Genomic DNA, 13,963 nt, shown 5'->3' with positions numbered 1-13,963 from the left:
CCGCCCTCCCGGGGGCGGGTCGCGCCGCCCCCCGGCCTCGTGCTGCCCGCGGGGCCTTTGTTCGCGCGGGGTCCCCGGGATCCGGCCGGGATCCAGCCGGGATTCCCGGGATTCAGCCGGGACCGGAGCCCCGGAGCCTCCCCGGCATCCGCATCCCCCGGGATCGGCACCGCGCCCTCCTCCGGGATTGGCTCCCGAGGGAGCAGAGCCGGGACTGAGCCCAGCTCCGGGCACGGAACCGCAGCATCCCCGCGGATCTGAACCTGAAATCCCCAGGGATCTCAACCTAAAATCCCTGGGGATCTGAATCTAAAATCCCTGGAGATCTGAACCTAAAATCCCCGGGGATCTGAACCTAAAATCCCCAGAGATCTGAACCTGAAATCCCCAGGGATCTGAACCTGAAATCCCCAGGGATCTGAATGTAAAATCCCCAGAGATCTGAACCTGAAATCCCCAGGGATCTGAATGTAAAATCCCCAGAGATCTGAACCTGAAATCCCCAGGGATCTGAACCTAAAATCCCCGGGGATCTGAACCTAAAATCCCTGGGGATCTGAATCTAAAATCCCCGAGGATCCGAATTCAACATCCTCAGGGATTTGTAATCCAATATCCCAAAGCATCTGAATTCCACATCCTGAGGGATCTGAATCCAATATCCCGAGGGATCTGTGCTCCTGAATCCCGAGGGATCGGCCCCTGCAGCCACCCCAGATCACACCCAGCATCCCTCAGGATTGGTCCCCAGGACCATCCCGAATCATCCCCAGCATCCTTTGGAATCTGTCCCCGGAGTCACCTCGGACCACGCCCAGCATCCCTCGGGATCTCCAACCCATCATCCCGAGGGATCTCTAACCCAGCATCCGGGGGGATCTGTGTCCCAGCATCCGGAGGGATCAATCCCTGGGGTCCCCTTGGAATCGACCCCCGGAGCCCCTCGGGATCAATCCCTAGGGTCCCCTCGGGATCAACCCCTGAGTCCCCTCGGGATCAATCCCCGGAATCCCCTCGGGATCAATCCCCGGGGTCCCCTCGGGATCAATCCCCGGAGTCCCCTCGGGATCAATCCCTGGAGTCCCCTCAGGATCAATCCCCGCAGTCCCCTCGGGATCAATCCCTGGAATCCCCTCAGGATCAATCCCCGGAGTCCCTCGGGATCGGTCCCCGGGGTCCCCTCGGACCATCCCCAGTGTCCCCCGGGGTCGCCCCTCGGAGCTCCCCCTGCTCCGGCCCCAGCAGCCCGGATGTGGCCCCAAGTCCAGCCCTTCCTCCCCGTGCCTCAGTTTCCCCTCTCACACACTCCCTGGAAAGCCCCGAGCTTTGGAAACAGCCCCTTCCCATCCCATCCCAGCGCGGCACCGGCACAGGAATCCCAAAAGGAAGCAGAAATCCCATGGAATTCCAGCCCTCCCAAAGCCCCCCCAGCTCCGGTTTTGGGGTGACACCAACCCCAACCCTGCTCTCCTCCATTTTGGGGCTCTTATCTCCCAACTGCTGCAAATCCAGGCTGGGCCCTTCCCGGGAGAGCCTCTCCAGGGGTGCTGCCACTTCCCTGTGCATGGAAAGTTGGGATAAAAGTGCAATTTTGGGGGAAATATTGATTTTTTTCCCTATAAAACAGCGGCTTGGGAGAGGCCCTGGCAGCGGGAGCCGGGTTGGCGTCACGGGTTGAACATTAACCCCACCGAGACAAGCCAGGATTTATGGCATCGGACTGAGATAACGCTCCTGATCCCAGCTGAGGCTTTTTGGGGACCCCAAAGTCCCCAAGTGTCACCTGGGGAGCCCCAGGGCAAAGCCACCCCCGGCAGTTCCGGGATGCAGAGGGTTAAATGTCCTTTTATCCTGCTTTTCCCAGCCTGGTGGCACCGAGGGGACACCGAGGGGACACCGAGGGGACGCGGACGGGAGCGCCACCGGCAGGGCTGGGATTAATGAATAACCAGGAAAATCCAGCGGTGCCACCCAGAGGTGTCACCGCTCCCGGCTGCCTCAGTTTCCCTGGAGAAAAACAGCGGCTGTGGAACGGGAACGGCACCAAAAATCCCCTGGGAGAGGGGTGGGATGCACCATGGGGAGGGTGGGGTGGGCATTCCTGGGGAAAAATCCCTGGGATCCAGGAAAACATCCAGGAAAACATCCCTGGGGGCAAGGAAAATATCCCTGGGATCAAGGAAAATATCCCTGGGATTCAGGAAAAATCCCTGAGATCCAGGAAAACATTCCTGAGATCCAGGGAAACACCCCTGGAATCCAGAAAAACACCCCTGGGATCCGGGAAAACATCCCTGGGGTCAAGGAAAATATCCCTGGGAATCAGGAAAATATCCCTGAGATCCAGGAAAAGATCCCTGGGATTCAGGAAAAGATCCCTGAGATCCCAGAAAACATCCCAGAGATAAGAGGAAAATATCTCCAGGATCCAGGAAAACTTCCTGTGATCAAGGAAAATATTCCAGGGATCCAGGAAAATATTCCAGGGATCCAGGAAAACATCCCACGTGCCAAGGCCAGGATGGGGGCAGATCCCTGGAAGCTCCTGGGCCTCATCCCTGACTCATTCCCGCCTCATTCCCGGCTCCTTCCCGGGCCTGCCAAGGCTGGATTTTAATTAAACTGCGGATTTTAATTAACTCCTGGTCACCAAAGCGGAATCAAACCCTCGGGGGGCCCCGGAGAGGGGGGAGGACGCGGTCAGAGCCCCCTTTCACCCACATTCCCCATCCTCATTTCCTCCCGGACACACCGGGACCGGCACTTCTCCTCCCCCTTCCCCCAAAACCACCGGAGGAACCCCCGGAGACGCCCCCGGATGCTCGGGGAGGGGGTCGGGAGTGGAAACCCCCCCGAGGCCGAGGGGAGGCGGCGGCTGAGCCGTGAAAACGCCGAGGGGAGGGAAATGGGGGGGGGGGGGGGTGGGGCCGGCCACAGAGACCCCCGGAGTCACCCCAGCACCGACAGAACCTCCCACCGGGAATCCCAGGGACCGGATCTGGGGGCTCGGGGGTCGCCGTTCCCACGGGTGGGAGCCCCCCCAAACGAGCGGGATTATTATTTTTATTTTTTTCCCCGAAACAGCCGTTTTGGGAAAGAATATTTCTTCCATATCCCGCTGTTCCAGCCGGGACCGAGCCCCTCCCCACCCCGACACGGAGCCGGAGCCCCCCCCCCAATCCCACCCCGACTTCCAGGCGCCTTTTCCCTACAAAATCCCAAACAAACACTCGAATAATCCCAATAAACATCCCAAGGAAGGCCGGATTTCAGCTCGTCCCGACCGGGATGAGGCTGGAGCCGTCTCCCCGGGAGGTTCCGGATCCCGCGGCTGCTCCAGGCGGGATTTGGAACCGGGGGGGGACCGCGGGGCCCCCCCCCCCCAGATGGGAACAGCTGGCGGCTAATCCGGCGGGAAGAGCGGGAGGAGGAGCGGGAGGAGGAGGAGGAGGAGGAGGTCAGGGATTAACGGCTCCGCATGGCGGCAAATCGGGGCCGACCGGGGGTGGGGGGCGAGCGGGGCTTGGCCCCCCCAAAACCCGGCTGGGGTGGCAGCCGTGGGGACAAAGCCACCGCCCGCTGCTGCGTCCCCTCGTGCCTCAGTTTCCCCCCCTGCGGGGGGAATTGAGGGGGGACCCTCCCCCCGAATCACCAAAGCGCCTCGGGAAGGGGCGGGAGAGGGGAAACTGAGGCACCGGAGGGGAAGGAGCAGGAGGGAAACATTCCCGAGGGAGGGATGGCGGCGGGAGAGGCCGGGATGAGCGGGGGGGATGCGCTCGGGATCCTTCCCTGAGCACATTTTCCTTTCTTTTAGATCCCAAAATCTGGCAAAAGGCGAGCGACGGAGCCGGGCGGGACACGGGAAACTGAGGCACGGCAGAGCATCCCTGAATCCATCCCGTTATCCCGTTATCCCGTTTTCCCGTTATCCCGTTTTCCCGTTATCCCGGTTCCCGTTGTTCCGTTGTCCCGCCGCGCCCGCCGCGCCGATCCCGCCCCGCTCCCGTTATTCCCGTACCTTTGTCTTCCCGGTCATCCTGCGGATGAAGCTGAGGGTCCTGTCCAGGGGGGTCCCTTCCCGGCCCGGGGGGGTCCCCGCCTCCCCCGCCAGCCGCTCGCGGCTCCCGGTGCTGCGGGAGGAGGATCCCGCTGGACAATCCCGCCGGACAATCCCGCTCTGTCCCCGCCGGGAACGGGGAGGAGCGTGCGTGTCCCCTCCCCGCTGCCAGCCGGGCCACCACAGAGCCCCCTCTGTCCCCACCCAGCCCTCTCTGTCCCCACCCCAGCCCTCTCTGTCCCCTTCTGGGTCCCCCCAGTGTCTCTGCCCCCCGATTTGGGGAGGGGGGAGGGGGTCCCGGTTCCTTGGGGACATCCTCGGAGGGGGACAAAGCGCCCTTGGAGGGGCCAAATCAGCCCGGGGGGGGGGGGACAAAAGCCACCCTTGGAGGGGACAAATCCCCCGAAGGGGACAAATCCCCTTTTTGGGGGGACAAATCCCCATTGGAGGGGACAAATCCCCTATGGGGGGGACAAATTCCCATTTAGGGGGACAAATCCCCATTTGGGGGGGACAAATTCCCATTGGAGAGAGACAAATTCCCATTTAGGGGGGACAAATCCCCATTTGGGGGGGATAAATTCCCATTTGGGGGGGATAAATTCCCATTTTGGGGGACAAATCCCCATTTGGGGGGGACAAATCCCCATTTGGGGGGACAAATCCCCTTTGGGGGGGACAAATCCCCATTTGGGGGGGATAAATTCCCATTTGGGGGGACAAATCCCTATTTGGGGAGACAAATCCCCATTTGGGGGGGACAAATCCCCATCTTGGGGGGACCAGCCACTCTCAGAGATAAATCACCCTCGGGGGAGGGGACAGGATGCCCTCGGGCGGGGACAAATCGCCTTCAGAGCCACTTTTGAAGGGGGGGGACAAGCCTCATTTTTGGCAGGGCAGCGTGTCCCCATCCCTGTGGCTGTCCCCAAGCCTGTCCCTGTCCCCGCGGGGCTCCGGGCCAGCCCCCGGTGTGACGATTGCCGGGCACAGCCGCCCTAATGAGGACGGGAATAGGCTGTGACAGGCGCGGGGAGGGGACAGGACAGTGCGGGGGACACCCAGGGGACACCAGGGGGACTCACCCGCCGAGCAGGCTCTGCTGGGAGGCGAACGGGGGAATTTCGGCGGCTGGAAAAGGGAAAAGGAATTTAAAAAGGGTCGCGAGGAGCTGGGCAGGGAGGGGGCCGTAATTAACTAATTAACTGCGGTGGCAGCGCCATCGATTTTGGGTCGTTACGGGGAGGTCGGAGCAGGGACAACGCCCCGGGGGGACACGAGGGTCCCTCCCGGGGGGGGACAGACTCACCCTCCTCGCCGGGGACACTGGAGATGACACCGAGGGACGCGGATTTGAAACGGGACCAGCCCCGGGAGAGGGGCCCGGCCCGGGGCGCCGGGAGCCTCCTCGCGTCCTCCTGCCAGCAGGGACAGCGACAGTGGCACTGCCACCCTCCCTCCCCGACATCGGTGCCCAAAAGGAAGCTGCTGCCAGGGGGCAGGGATGGGAAGGAGCGTCCTGTGCACTCTGGACAGTGGCAAAGCCACCCGGGATGGTGGCAAAGCCACCAGGACTGCGGCAAAGCCACTCAAGATGGTGACAAAGTGTCTCAGGACAACGACAAAGTCACTCTGGGCGATGGCAGACCAGCAGGACAATGGCAAAGCCACCCGGGATGATGGCAAAGCCACCCAAAGTGGTGACAGGCTGACCCCAAATGATGGCAAAGCCACCAGGACGATGACAAAGCCACTTGGGGTGACAACAAAGCCACTCAGGACAATGACAAAGCCACCAGGACGATGCCAAAACCACCCAGGACGGACAGCAAAGCCACCAGGATGTGACTTTCTCTCAGCCCTCCCCTCCCCGTGTCCCCTGTCCCCTCCCCCAGCTCAGGTGGGCGCTGGGTGACCCGGAGGTGACAGGAGGGTCCCACCTGTGCCCGCCTCACGTCGGCCTCGTCCTCCTCGTCCTGCGAGAGCAGCGAGTCCAGCTCGTCACTGCTGTGCACCAGGGGGGCCCTCCGGGGGTCCCGGGGGCGCCGGCAGAGCCCCCCCAGCTGCTCCGCGCTGGAACCGAGCTCGGGGCTCCGGCTGGGATGGGGGGGACGACCGGGAAAGTCACCCCCAAAGCGGGTCCCCGAGGGGGAGCAGGAATTTAGGGTGTCCCCCACCCCACGGAGGGTCTCGGTTTGGGTTTGGGGGGCTCAGGGATGCAGGAAGACCCCCGACCTTGATGGATTTGGGGGGGACGGTGGCACGGGGGTCCCCCCTACCTGAGCTGCCCGTAGCCCGGAATGCCCCGCGGGTCCTTGCCCGGCTCCCAGCTGTGCCTCCGGAAAGGATCCAGGGAGCTCCGCAGCGCCCCGGATCTCCGCAGGGCCACGCCGCGGATTCGCCCTTCCTCCTCCTCCTCCTCCTCCTCATCCTCGTCCCAGGCCGTGCCGGGCTCCAGGACGGACACACAGCGGCGCCTCGGGGGTGGGAGCCCGGCGGGAACCCCCCCGCGGGCTCTGGGGTGACTTGGGGGGGCTCCAGGGCGTGCGGGGGCTCCAGGATTTTGGGGGGCTCCCGGTGCCGCTCAGGGCTGGACGCTGCGGGAAGGGGGCGTGGAGGGGTCGGGGGGGGTCCAGCCCAGCTCTTGAGGTGGATTTTGGGGAGCAGGGGGGGCGTTCCCGTGTCCCCGCGGCGCCGGAGGGTCCCCAAAGCCCCCGGGGGGCGCAGGAATTCAAACTCCCCGCCCTTCCCGAGGCTGAGCTCTCCTGGTTATTCATTAAACTGGGAGGAATTCGGCTGGGATGAGAGCAGGGAAGGGGAAAAGGAAAATGGGAAAATAATGGGAAAAATGGAATGTGGGATAGAAAGGATGGGAAGGGAGGGAATGGATGGGAGGGAGAGGGATGGGATGGGATGGGAATGGGAATGGGAGAGGAAGGAATGGGAGATGGATGGCGGAATGGGATGGGAATGGAATGGGAATGGGAATGGGAAAGGGAATAGGAATGGGAACTGGGAATTGGGATTGGGATTGGGACCTCCCACTCCAGGGGGACCCTGCAAGGATGCAGCTCCTCCCAGCCCCCAAATTCCCACCTCCTGAGGGGAGGATAAACCCCCCCAGAGTGGGGAGAGGGGCCCAGGGGGCTTTAGAGGGACTGGGATGGGATCTTGGATGGGACCTGGGGTGGATTTGGGATGGGAACACAGTGAGGTTTGGAGTGGGATCTGAGTGGGTTTTAGGGTTGGATCAGAGCAGGTTTTGGGATGGGATCAGAGCAGGTTTTAGGATGGGATCAGAGCAGGTTTTAGGGCGGGTTTTGAGGTTGGATCAGAGCAGGTTTTGGGGTGGGATCTGAGATGGAATCTGAGTGGGTTTTAGGGTGGGATTTCAAATGGAATCTGGAGGATTTCAGCCTGGCCATGGCCCCTTAAAAGGCCCCATGAGACTGGGAAACCCCTGGGAATTCCGACCCCCCCTCCCAAAATCCAAACATCCTCCCCAAACCACTGACACCCCCTGAGCACCCAGAGCCAGCTGCTCCTGCTGGGATCCCCTCCTGGCCTTGGTGCGGTGGATCCTGGGCTGCTCCTGGTGGATCCCCCTGATCCCTGTGCCCCAGCCCAGTCTCACAACCCCCAAATCCTGACACCATTCCCAGGCTGGCACATCCTGCCCTGGCCAGACTCACCCCGCTGGGGACAGGGAGAGGACTGGGATGAGCTGGGATGAGCTGGGATGAGCTCAGCCGTTTTTCCTGTTTTTACATTCCCAGCCCGGTCAGCTGATTAAATTTAAAAAAAAACAACAAAAAAAACAAAAAATCCCTTTCCTTTGTGGATCTGCCCTTGGATCTGCCGGGGATCGCGGGATGATAAACACGGAATCACAAAAAAAAATGAGGAGAGGAGCGTGGCCATGGCTCCGGGGGAAAACCACAGGCACGGCTCTTCCCAAGAACCCACGAGGTTCCCCCCACGCAGATTTTGGGGTTCCCGGGCTCATCCAGGTGCAGAAAAGCAACCGGGATGTGCAGGAGCTTCCCAGAGCTCGGTGGGAATCTCGGGATGCAAATCCAAACTCCGGAGCCGGGAAAGGGAAATCCTGAAGCAGCTCCCTCCAAATCCCGACCTTGGGGACATTTCCCCCAAAATCCCGACCTTGGGGACATTTCCCCCAAAATCCCGACCTTGGGGACATCCCCCCCAAAATCCCTACCTTGGGGACATCCCCACCCCCCAAATCCCGGTCCTGGGGACATCCCCCCCGCCCCCCAAATCCCAACCTTGGGGACATCCCCACCCCCCCAAATCCCGACCTTGGGGACATCCCCACCCCCCAAATCCTGGTCCTGGGGACATCCCCCCGCCCCAAATCCTGGTCCTGGGGACATCCCCACCCTCCCCAAATCCCGACCCTCGGGACATCCCCCCGCCCCAAATCCCGGTCCCGGGGGCAGCCCCGAAATGTTGGCGGGGAGCGGCGGGTTTGGATCCCGAACGGGACTCGGGAACAGCGGGATAACGGCGGACCGGGAATTTCGGGAGCTGCTCCGAGCTGAGAACGGCCAAATTCACCCCCGGGCCGGCATTCCCGCTGGGAATTCCGGGATTCCCGGCGGGGTTCGGAGCGGGGAGGGCCCCGGTGTTTTCTCAGGATCGTCCGGTACCGCCGGGGGACGAGCGGCGGGGGATCCCCACCCCGGGGGTGTCGGAGGGACCAGGGACCGGCTCGAGGGCCGTGACCTTGGGGGGACCCTGGGGTGGCCTCAGAGGTGACAGCGGGGCCGGGGGGCTCAGAGGGGACTTTGGGGGGGTCCCGCTGTCCCCAGGTCACCCCAGGTCACCCCAGGTCACCCCAGGTCACCCCGGGTCACCCCGGACCTACCTGCGGGTGACGGGAGGGGGGGGGTGAGCTCCGTGCAAGCCAATTCCCAATTCCCGAGGTGCCGGCCCGGCCGTTCCCGAGTCCCGAGGGGTCCCAGCCCCGCGCCCCCTCCCCCTCCCTCTCCTCTCCCGCACTCCAAACAAACCAGGAACCACTTGGCCGAGCAGATCCTTTTCCCTGTTAACCCTTTTCCCGCAGATCCCCAAATCCGGGACCGCTCTTCCGGATTTGGGGATCTGCTCCTTCTTCCCTCCTCCCCCACAGCCCTCTGCACCCCCCGATTCCCTTTCCCAGCGAATTTCAGGGATCGGGAACAACCCCCGCGTCCCCCTCGGGGTCAAACTCTCCCTTCCCGACTCCCCGAGATCCTTCCCATGGGATTTCTGGGTCATTCAGACGGGCACCCCCAAAGCTCGGCAGGGCAGGGCGGGGCTGACTCCGTGCCTCAGTTTCCCTGCCCCAAAGGCAAGAATTCCTTCCCCCACTCAGGAATATTCCCATTTTTCCAACCAGCAGCCTGCAGAACCCCACACCCCACGGGGCTGAACCCCGAATCCACGGGGCTGCCCCCACATCCCCACCTTGTCCCGGTCCCGGACGGGTCACACACCTCGGGCAGTCCCAGCGCAGCCGGATCCAGGCGGGATTTCATCTCCTGGGAAAAACCAGCACGGAACGGGTCAATCCCGGCTGCATCGGCTCCATCCCGCTCCGGAGGCACCTGCGGGCCCTCAGCACCTCCGGGTGTGGGGGGGGAAGCAATTCCCACCTACCGGGAATATCCGGGAGCATGGAAAAGCTCCGAGAGCTCCCAAAGCTCCCGCAGAACCTCGGCCGGGGTGTCCCGCCAGCAGAAATCCCAGGAAAATCCCAAATTTCGCCCTCCACGGAGCCAAACGGCCCCGGGTTCCGTCTCCCTCTGGGTATTCCCGGGGATTTGTCCCGTCGGGAATGTGTTTGTTTAAACAAACGGGCGGAACGGGGACCTTTGCGCGGGATTCGGGAGGTGCCAGGAGGTGACACCTCCCGGGACTCGAGCCCTGGCCGCTCCCGAAACTTTTCCAGGGATTTCCTCGGGAATTCTCTTTCGCAGGGCAGGGAATGAGGCTTTCCCAGGTGTTTTTGGGGTTAAATTTTGGCCTCGCAGTTTCCTGGTTCTGCAGGTCCGCCCCGGCGACCTCCCCGCGGTGCTTGTGTGCACAAACCTTTGGAATTAGGGTGGAATTTGGGAAGTTGGGGCTTAAATCCCTGGATGGAGGTGGGAATGGGGTCTTTGGGTCCTTGCCGAGCCAAGCCGCGATTCCACGGAGGGACAAAAACTCCTTCCCCAAAAGGCCAGGAATATTCCAGGTGTGGAATTTTTCTCCGAGGTCTTTTCCAACCCGAATCATTCCATGATTTCCAAGGGGATTCTGGCATTGGCTCCTCCTCACCAGGGTCCCCTCGGGGGGAGGGGGGGGGGGGGTCTCATCCTGCCCGATGCCACAGCTCCACCTCCCGAAATCCAGGAGCAACATTCCTGGTGCCAGGATTTGGGATCCAGCTCCTTTTCCCGACCAAAACCTTCCCCCAAGCCCAATCCAGCTGCTGGGAATGAGCCACCCTCGCCCTTTTTCCAGCTCGGAATCCCACGGGAGTGGCAGCAGATCCCGCTGGGATCATCCTTACCCCTCATCCCGGTGAGATTCCCGGCGCTCCGATCCTCCCGGCAGCTCGGATCCCACCGGCAAGGGAGGGGTGGGATCCGGGGGTGAGGAATTCCAGCCCCGGGACATTTTTTAGGGACAAAAGGGACAAAAGGGACACTGTTCCCTCGGGATCTCCATCCACCAACACGGAATTCTTGGCTGTGGGGTGATGGGAGCCACCGAATGTTGGAATTTTGGGGGATTATCTCCAAATATCGGGATTTTGAGGCAGGAAAATGCAATCTTTTATTTTCCATGGAGTATCTGCAATTCCAGCAGCATCACAGGGAGGGAAATCGATGTCTGGCATCGCAGCAGCTCCGGAGGGAGGAACCCACGGTCCCTGGGATCCCTGGGAGCCTTGTGATCCCAGTATCTGATCCCAGTGATCCCAGTGATCCCAGTGATCCCGTGATCCTTGAGATCCCAGTGCCTGATCCCAATGATCCTTGTGATCCCAGTGATCCCAGTACCTGATCCCAGTGATCCCAGTGGTCCTTGTACCCAATCCAAATTATCCCAGTGATTCCAATAATCCCAATGATCTCTGTGATCCCAGTGCCTGATCCCAATGATCCTTGTGAGCCCAGTGATCCCTGGGATCCCAGTATCCAATCCCAATGATCCCAGTATTCAATCCCAGTGATCCCAGTATCCAATCCCAATGATCCCAATGATCCCCGTATTCAATCCCAGTGATCCCAATGGTCCCTGTGATCCCAGTATCCAATCCCAGTGATCCAAGTGATCCTTTTACCCAATCCCAATGATCCCAGTGATCCTTGTACCTGATCCCAGTGATCCCAGTATCCAATCCCAATGATCCCAGTGAATGAACCCTGTGATCCCAGTATCCAATCCCAATGATCCCAGTGATCCCAGTATTCAATCCCAGTGATCCCAGTGATCCCTGTGGCCAATCCCTTCAGGAATCACCGCTTTACTCCCAAACCCCCAAATTTCCCCCCCAAAAAAAGAACTCCCTGATGCCTGACAACAACATTCCCCCTTCCCACGCCCTGGATCCCCTCCCAGCCCACGGATCCAACCACCAGCGCTGGAAAGCGACCCTGGACGGGGAGGAATCCCTGCTGGGATGGGATCCACGGAAATCTGGAGCTCCGGGGAGGCGCCTGGAGTGCAGGTCCAGAGCAGATCCAGAGAAGGTCCAGAGCAGGTCCAGAGCAGGTCTAGATGAGGTCCAGAGCAGGTCTAGATGAGGTCCAGACCAGGTCTAGATGAGGTCCAGAGCAGGTCCAGAGCAGGTCCAGATGAGGTCCAGACCAGATCCAGACCAGGCCCAGAGCAGGTCCAGAGCAGGTCTAGATGAGCCCCAGAGCAGGCCCAGAGGAGGTCTAGATGAGGCCCAGAGCAGGTCTAGATGAGGTCCAGACCAGGTCCAGAGGAGTTCCAGAGTAGGTCCAGAGGAGTTCCAGACCAGATCCAGACCAGATCCAGAGCAGGCCCAGAGCAGGTCTGGACCAGGTCCAGATGAGGTCCAGACCAGATCCAGAGCAGGCCCAGAGCAGGTCTAGATGAGGTCCAGAGCAGGTCTAGATGAGGTCCAGAGCAGGTCTAGATGAGGCCCAGAGCAGGTCCAGAGGAGTTCCAGACCAGATCCAGACCAGATCCAGAGCAGGCCCAGAGCAGGTCTGGACCAGGTCCAGATGAGGTCCAGACCAGATCCAGAGCAGGCCCAGAGCAGGTCTGGACCAGGTCCAGATGAGGTCCAGACCAGATCCAGAGCAGGCCCAGAGCAGGTCTAGATGAGGTCCAGAGCAGGTCTAGATGAGGTCCAGAGCAGGTCTAGATGAGCGGGTAGGAGGCGTAGCTGGCGATGCCGCAGAGGTTGGAGGCGTTGCGCGCCATGCGGACGTAGCCCGCGTCTCCGAAGTGCACGCCCCAGCTTTGGGAACAGGGAGAAGACAACGGGGAAAATCCTCATTTTTTTTCAAAGGAGAAGGTGCCAGAATCCTGGGATTCATGGAACCATTCTGCTCTGGGGTGTTCTGACCCCCAGGGGAGCTCTGACTTTGACCCTCACTTATGGAAAAAGTTTCCTAAACTTCAAGATCGACTAAAATCCAAATAATTGGGAAATTATAGGGAGTAGTGTAGAGGTATCACTTGGTGAGAAATTTAATTTTTGGGATTTTTAGTGTGCAAGATGGAGGACACAGGGTGTCCTCCTGGGTTTCTTCTTCCTCCTTCTTCTTGGGTTTGGGTGGCACTTTGTAATTGGGCAGGAAAAATCCACATTGGGATCAGTTCTTGGGTGAAAAGGGGAAATAATTTAGGTGTCAGCTCTTCATGGGATAGTTTAGTCTTAAAAGACCTCGGAACAAGAGATTTTTGGCCATTTTGGGCCTTGCTGCCCAACTCTCAGCAGTGAGATTGCTTCACTGATAAGAAATAATAAACACAATAATTAACACCTGAGTCCCAACATGAAATATCATCTCAAGTGCCTCCAACCCAGACCCAGAGAAACCCACAACTGTTACCACCACAATTGGGGCTGGAAAATCCTCGGAAATCACAAAGCCCAGCTGGCCCCGAGGCCACCACGGGAATGTGTCCCCGAGTGCCACATCCACACGGATTTGGGCAGCTCCAAACACAAAATCACGGAATTATGGAGTGGGTTTGGCCACAATGGACCCTATGGATCATCGTTCCAACCCTCCCACGGGCCAAGGAGCACCTGGACAAGGCCCTGAGGGACAAGGTGGGAGTTTGGGAGGGCTGGGAGTTGGACTCTGATCCTTGTGGGTCCCCTCCAGCTGGGAATGTTCCGGAATTCCATCCCTGTGGATGCCCAAGGTTTTACCTGTTCTTCACCAGCCAATATTCCTTGTTTTCCAGGGAGCCGTATCCCACCACCAGCACGGCGTGGTTCACCTCCTGCGAGCACTGGGGGTCGTCGAACACCCCTGGGGAGGGAGAAATCCCGGAATTCCAACGGATTCCAGCCTCCCCCCAGGAATTCACTGCCAGCCTCCCAAATCCCACCCGAGTTCCCAAGGCTCCCTCTCACCAGGGAAGGATTCTGGGGTGAAAAAAAGGAAGAAGGTGGATTTGGAAGAGCCCTAAAGGTCTCAAGACCATCCCACCCCAGCCTCCCTCCAGGAATGAACCCCCAAAATTCCCGAATTCCGCCCAATCCGGGCCCTGACCGGAGCGGTAGAGGAAGAAGCTGGGCCGGGTGGCGTCGATGGCCACGGCCACGGGGCCCACGGTGGCCACGGCCTCCCTGAGCGCGGCCTCGTCGCCCTCGGGCAGCTCCACGAAGCGGGAGCAGGAGGCGGCGCGGGCGGAGGCGTTGTAGTG

The 13,963-nt window shown here is 60.6% G+C and overlaps 2 protein-coding genes and 2 long non-coding RNA genes across 4 annotated transcripts; 1 reads left to right on the top strand and 3 right to left on the bottom strand.

Annotated features, from left to right (window-relative positions):
- Positions 1–3,514: 3,514 nt before the first annotated feature.
- Positions 3,515–6,834, bottom strand: LOC127061144 (uncharacterized). Its single transcript, XM_050987672.1, has 6 exons — positions 6,795–6,834; positions 6,337–6,640; positions 5,998–6,154; positions 5,367–5,475; positions 5,143–5,188; positions 3,515–4,130 (listed from the first exon to the last, which is right to left on the bottom strand). Exons 1-6 carry the CDS (start codon positions 6,832–6,834, stop codon positions 4,007–4,009), a joined length of 780 nt encoding a protein of 259 aa, XP_050843629.1. The 3' UTR covers positions 3,515–4,006.
- A 247-nt stretch (positions 6,835–7,081) lies between these two features.
- On the bottom strand, positions 7,082–10,289 carry LOC115484582 (uncharacterized). The gene is made up of 3 exons (XR_007780616.1): positions 9,719–10,289; positions 9,527–9,600; positions 7,082–7,842 (listed from the first exon to the last, which is right to left on the bottom strand). It is a non-coding gene; the product is annotated as an uncharacterized LOC115484582 (long non-coding RNA).
- A 1,316-nt stretch (positions 10,290–11,605) lies between these two features.
- LOC127061145 (uncharacterized) lies at positions 11,606–12,186 on the top strand. The gene is made up of 3 exons (XR_007780617.1): positions 11,606–11,854; positions 11,932–11,953; positions 12,163–12,186. It is a non-coding gene; the product is annotated as an uncharacterized LOC127061145 (long non-coding RNA).
- Positions 12,187–12,376: 190 nt separating this feature from the next.
- LOC127061143 (cathepsin S-like) lies at positions 12,377–13,959 on the bottom strand (the record flags this gene model as incomplete). Its single annotated transcript, XM_050987671.1, has 3 exons — positions 12,377–12,539; positions 13,464–13,566; positions 13,810–13,959. Coding segments are annotated over 3 exons (353 nt in total), but the record flags the coding sequence as incomplete, so codon positions are not given.
- Between the last annotated feature and the right edge of the window lie 4 nt (positions 13,960–13,963).

Source organism: Serinus canaria, unplaced genomic scaffold (assembly GCF_022539315.1).
Source record: "Serinus canaria isolate serCan28SL12 unplaced genomic scaffold, serCan2020 HiC_scaffold_109, whole genome shotgun sequence".
In the NCBI taxonomy this organism is placed as follows: Eukaryota; Metazoa; Chordata; class Aves; order Passeriformes; family Fringillidae; genus Serinus; species Serinus canaria.
Note: the sequence above shows the minus strand (reverse complement) of the source record. Positions and strands in the feature narration are given on the sequence as shown.

Coding starts and splice junctions, on each gene's coding strand:
- LOC127061144 (XM_050987672.1), bottom strand. CDS start 6,834: ATGAATAACCAGGAGAGCTCAGCCTCGGGAAGGGCGGGGA. Junction 6,155..6,336: donor CCGGGCTACGGGCAGCTCAG/GTAGGGGGGACC, acceptor CCCCCATCCCAG/CCGGAGCCCCGAGCTCGGTT. Junction 5,189..5,366: donor CAGTGTCCCCGGCGAGGAGG/GTGAGTCTGTCC, acceptor TCCCTTTTCCAG/CCGCCGAAATTCCCCCGTTC.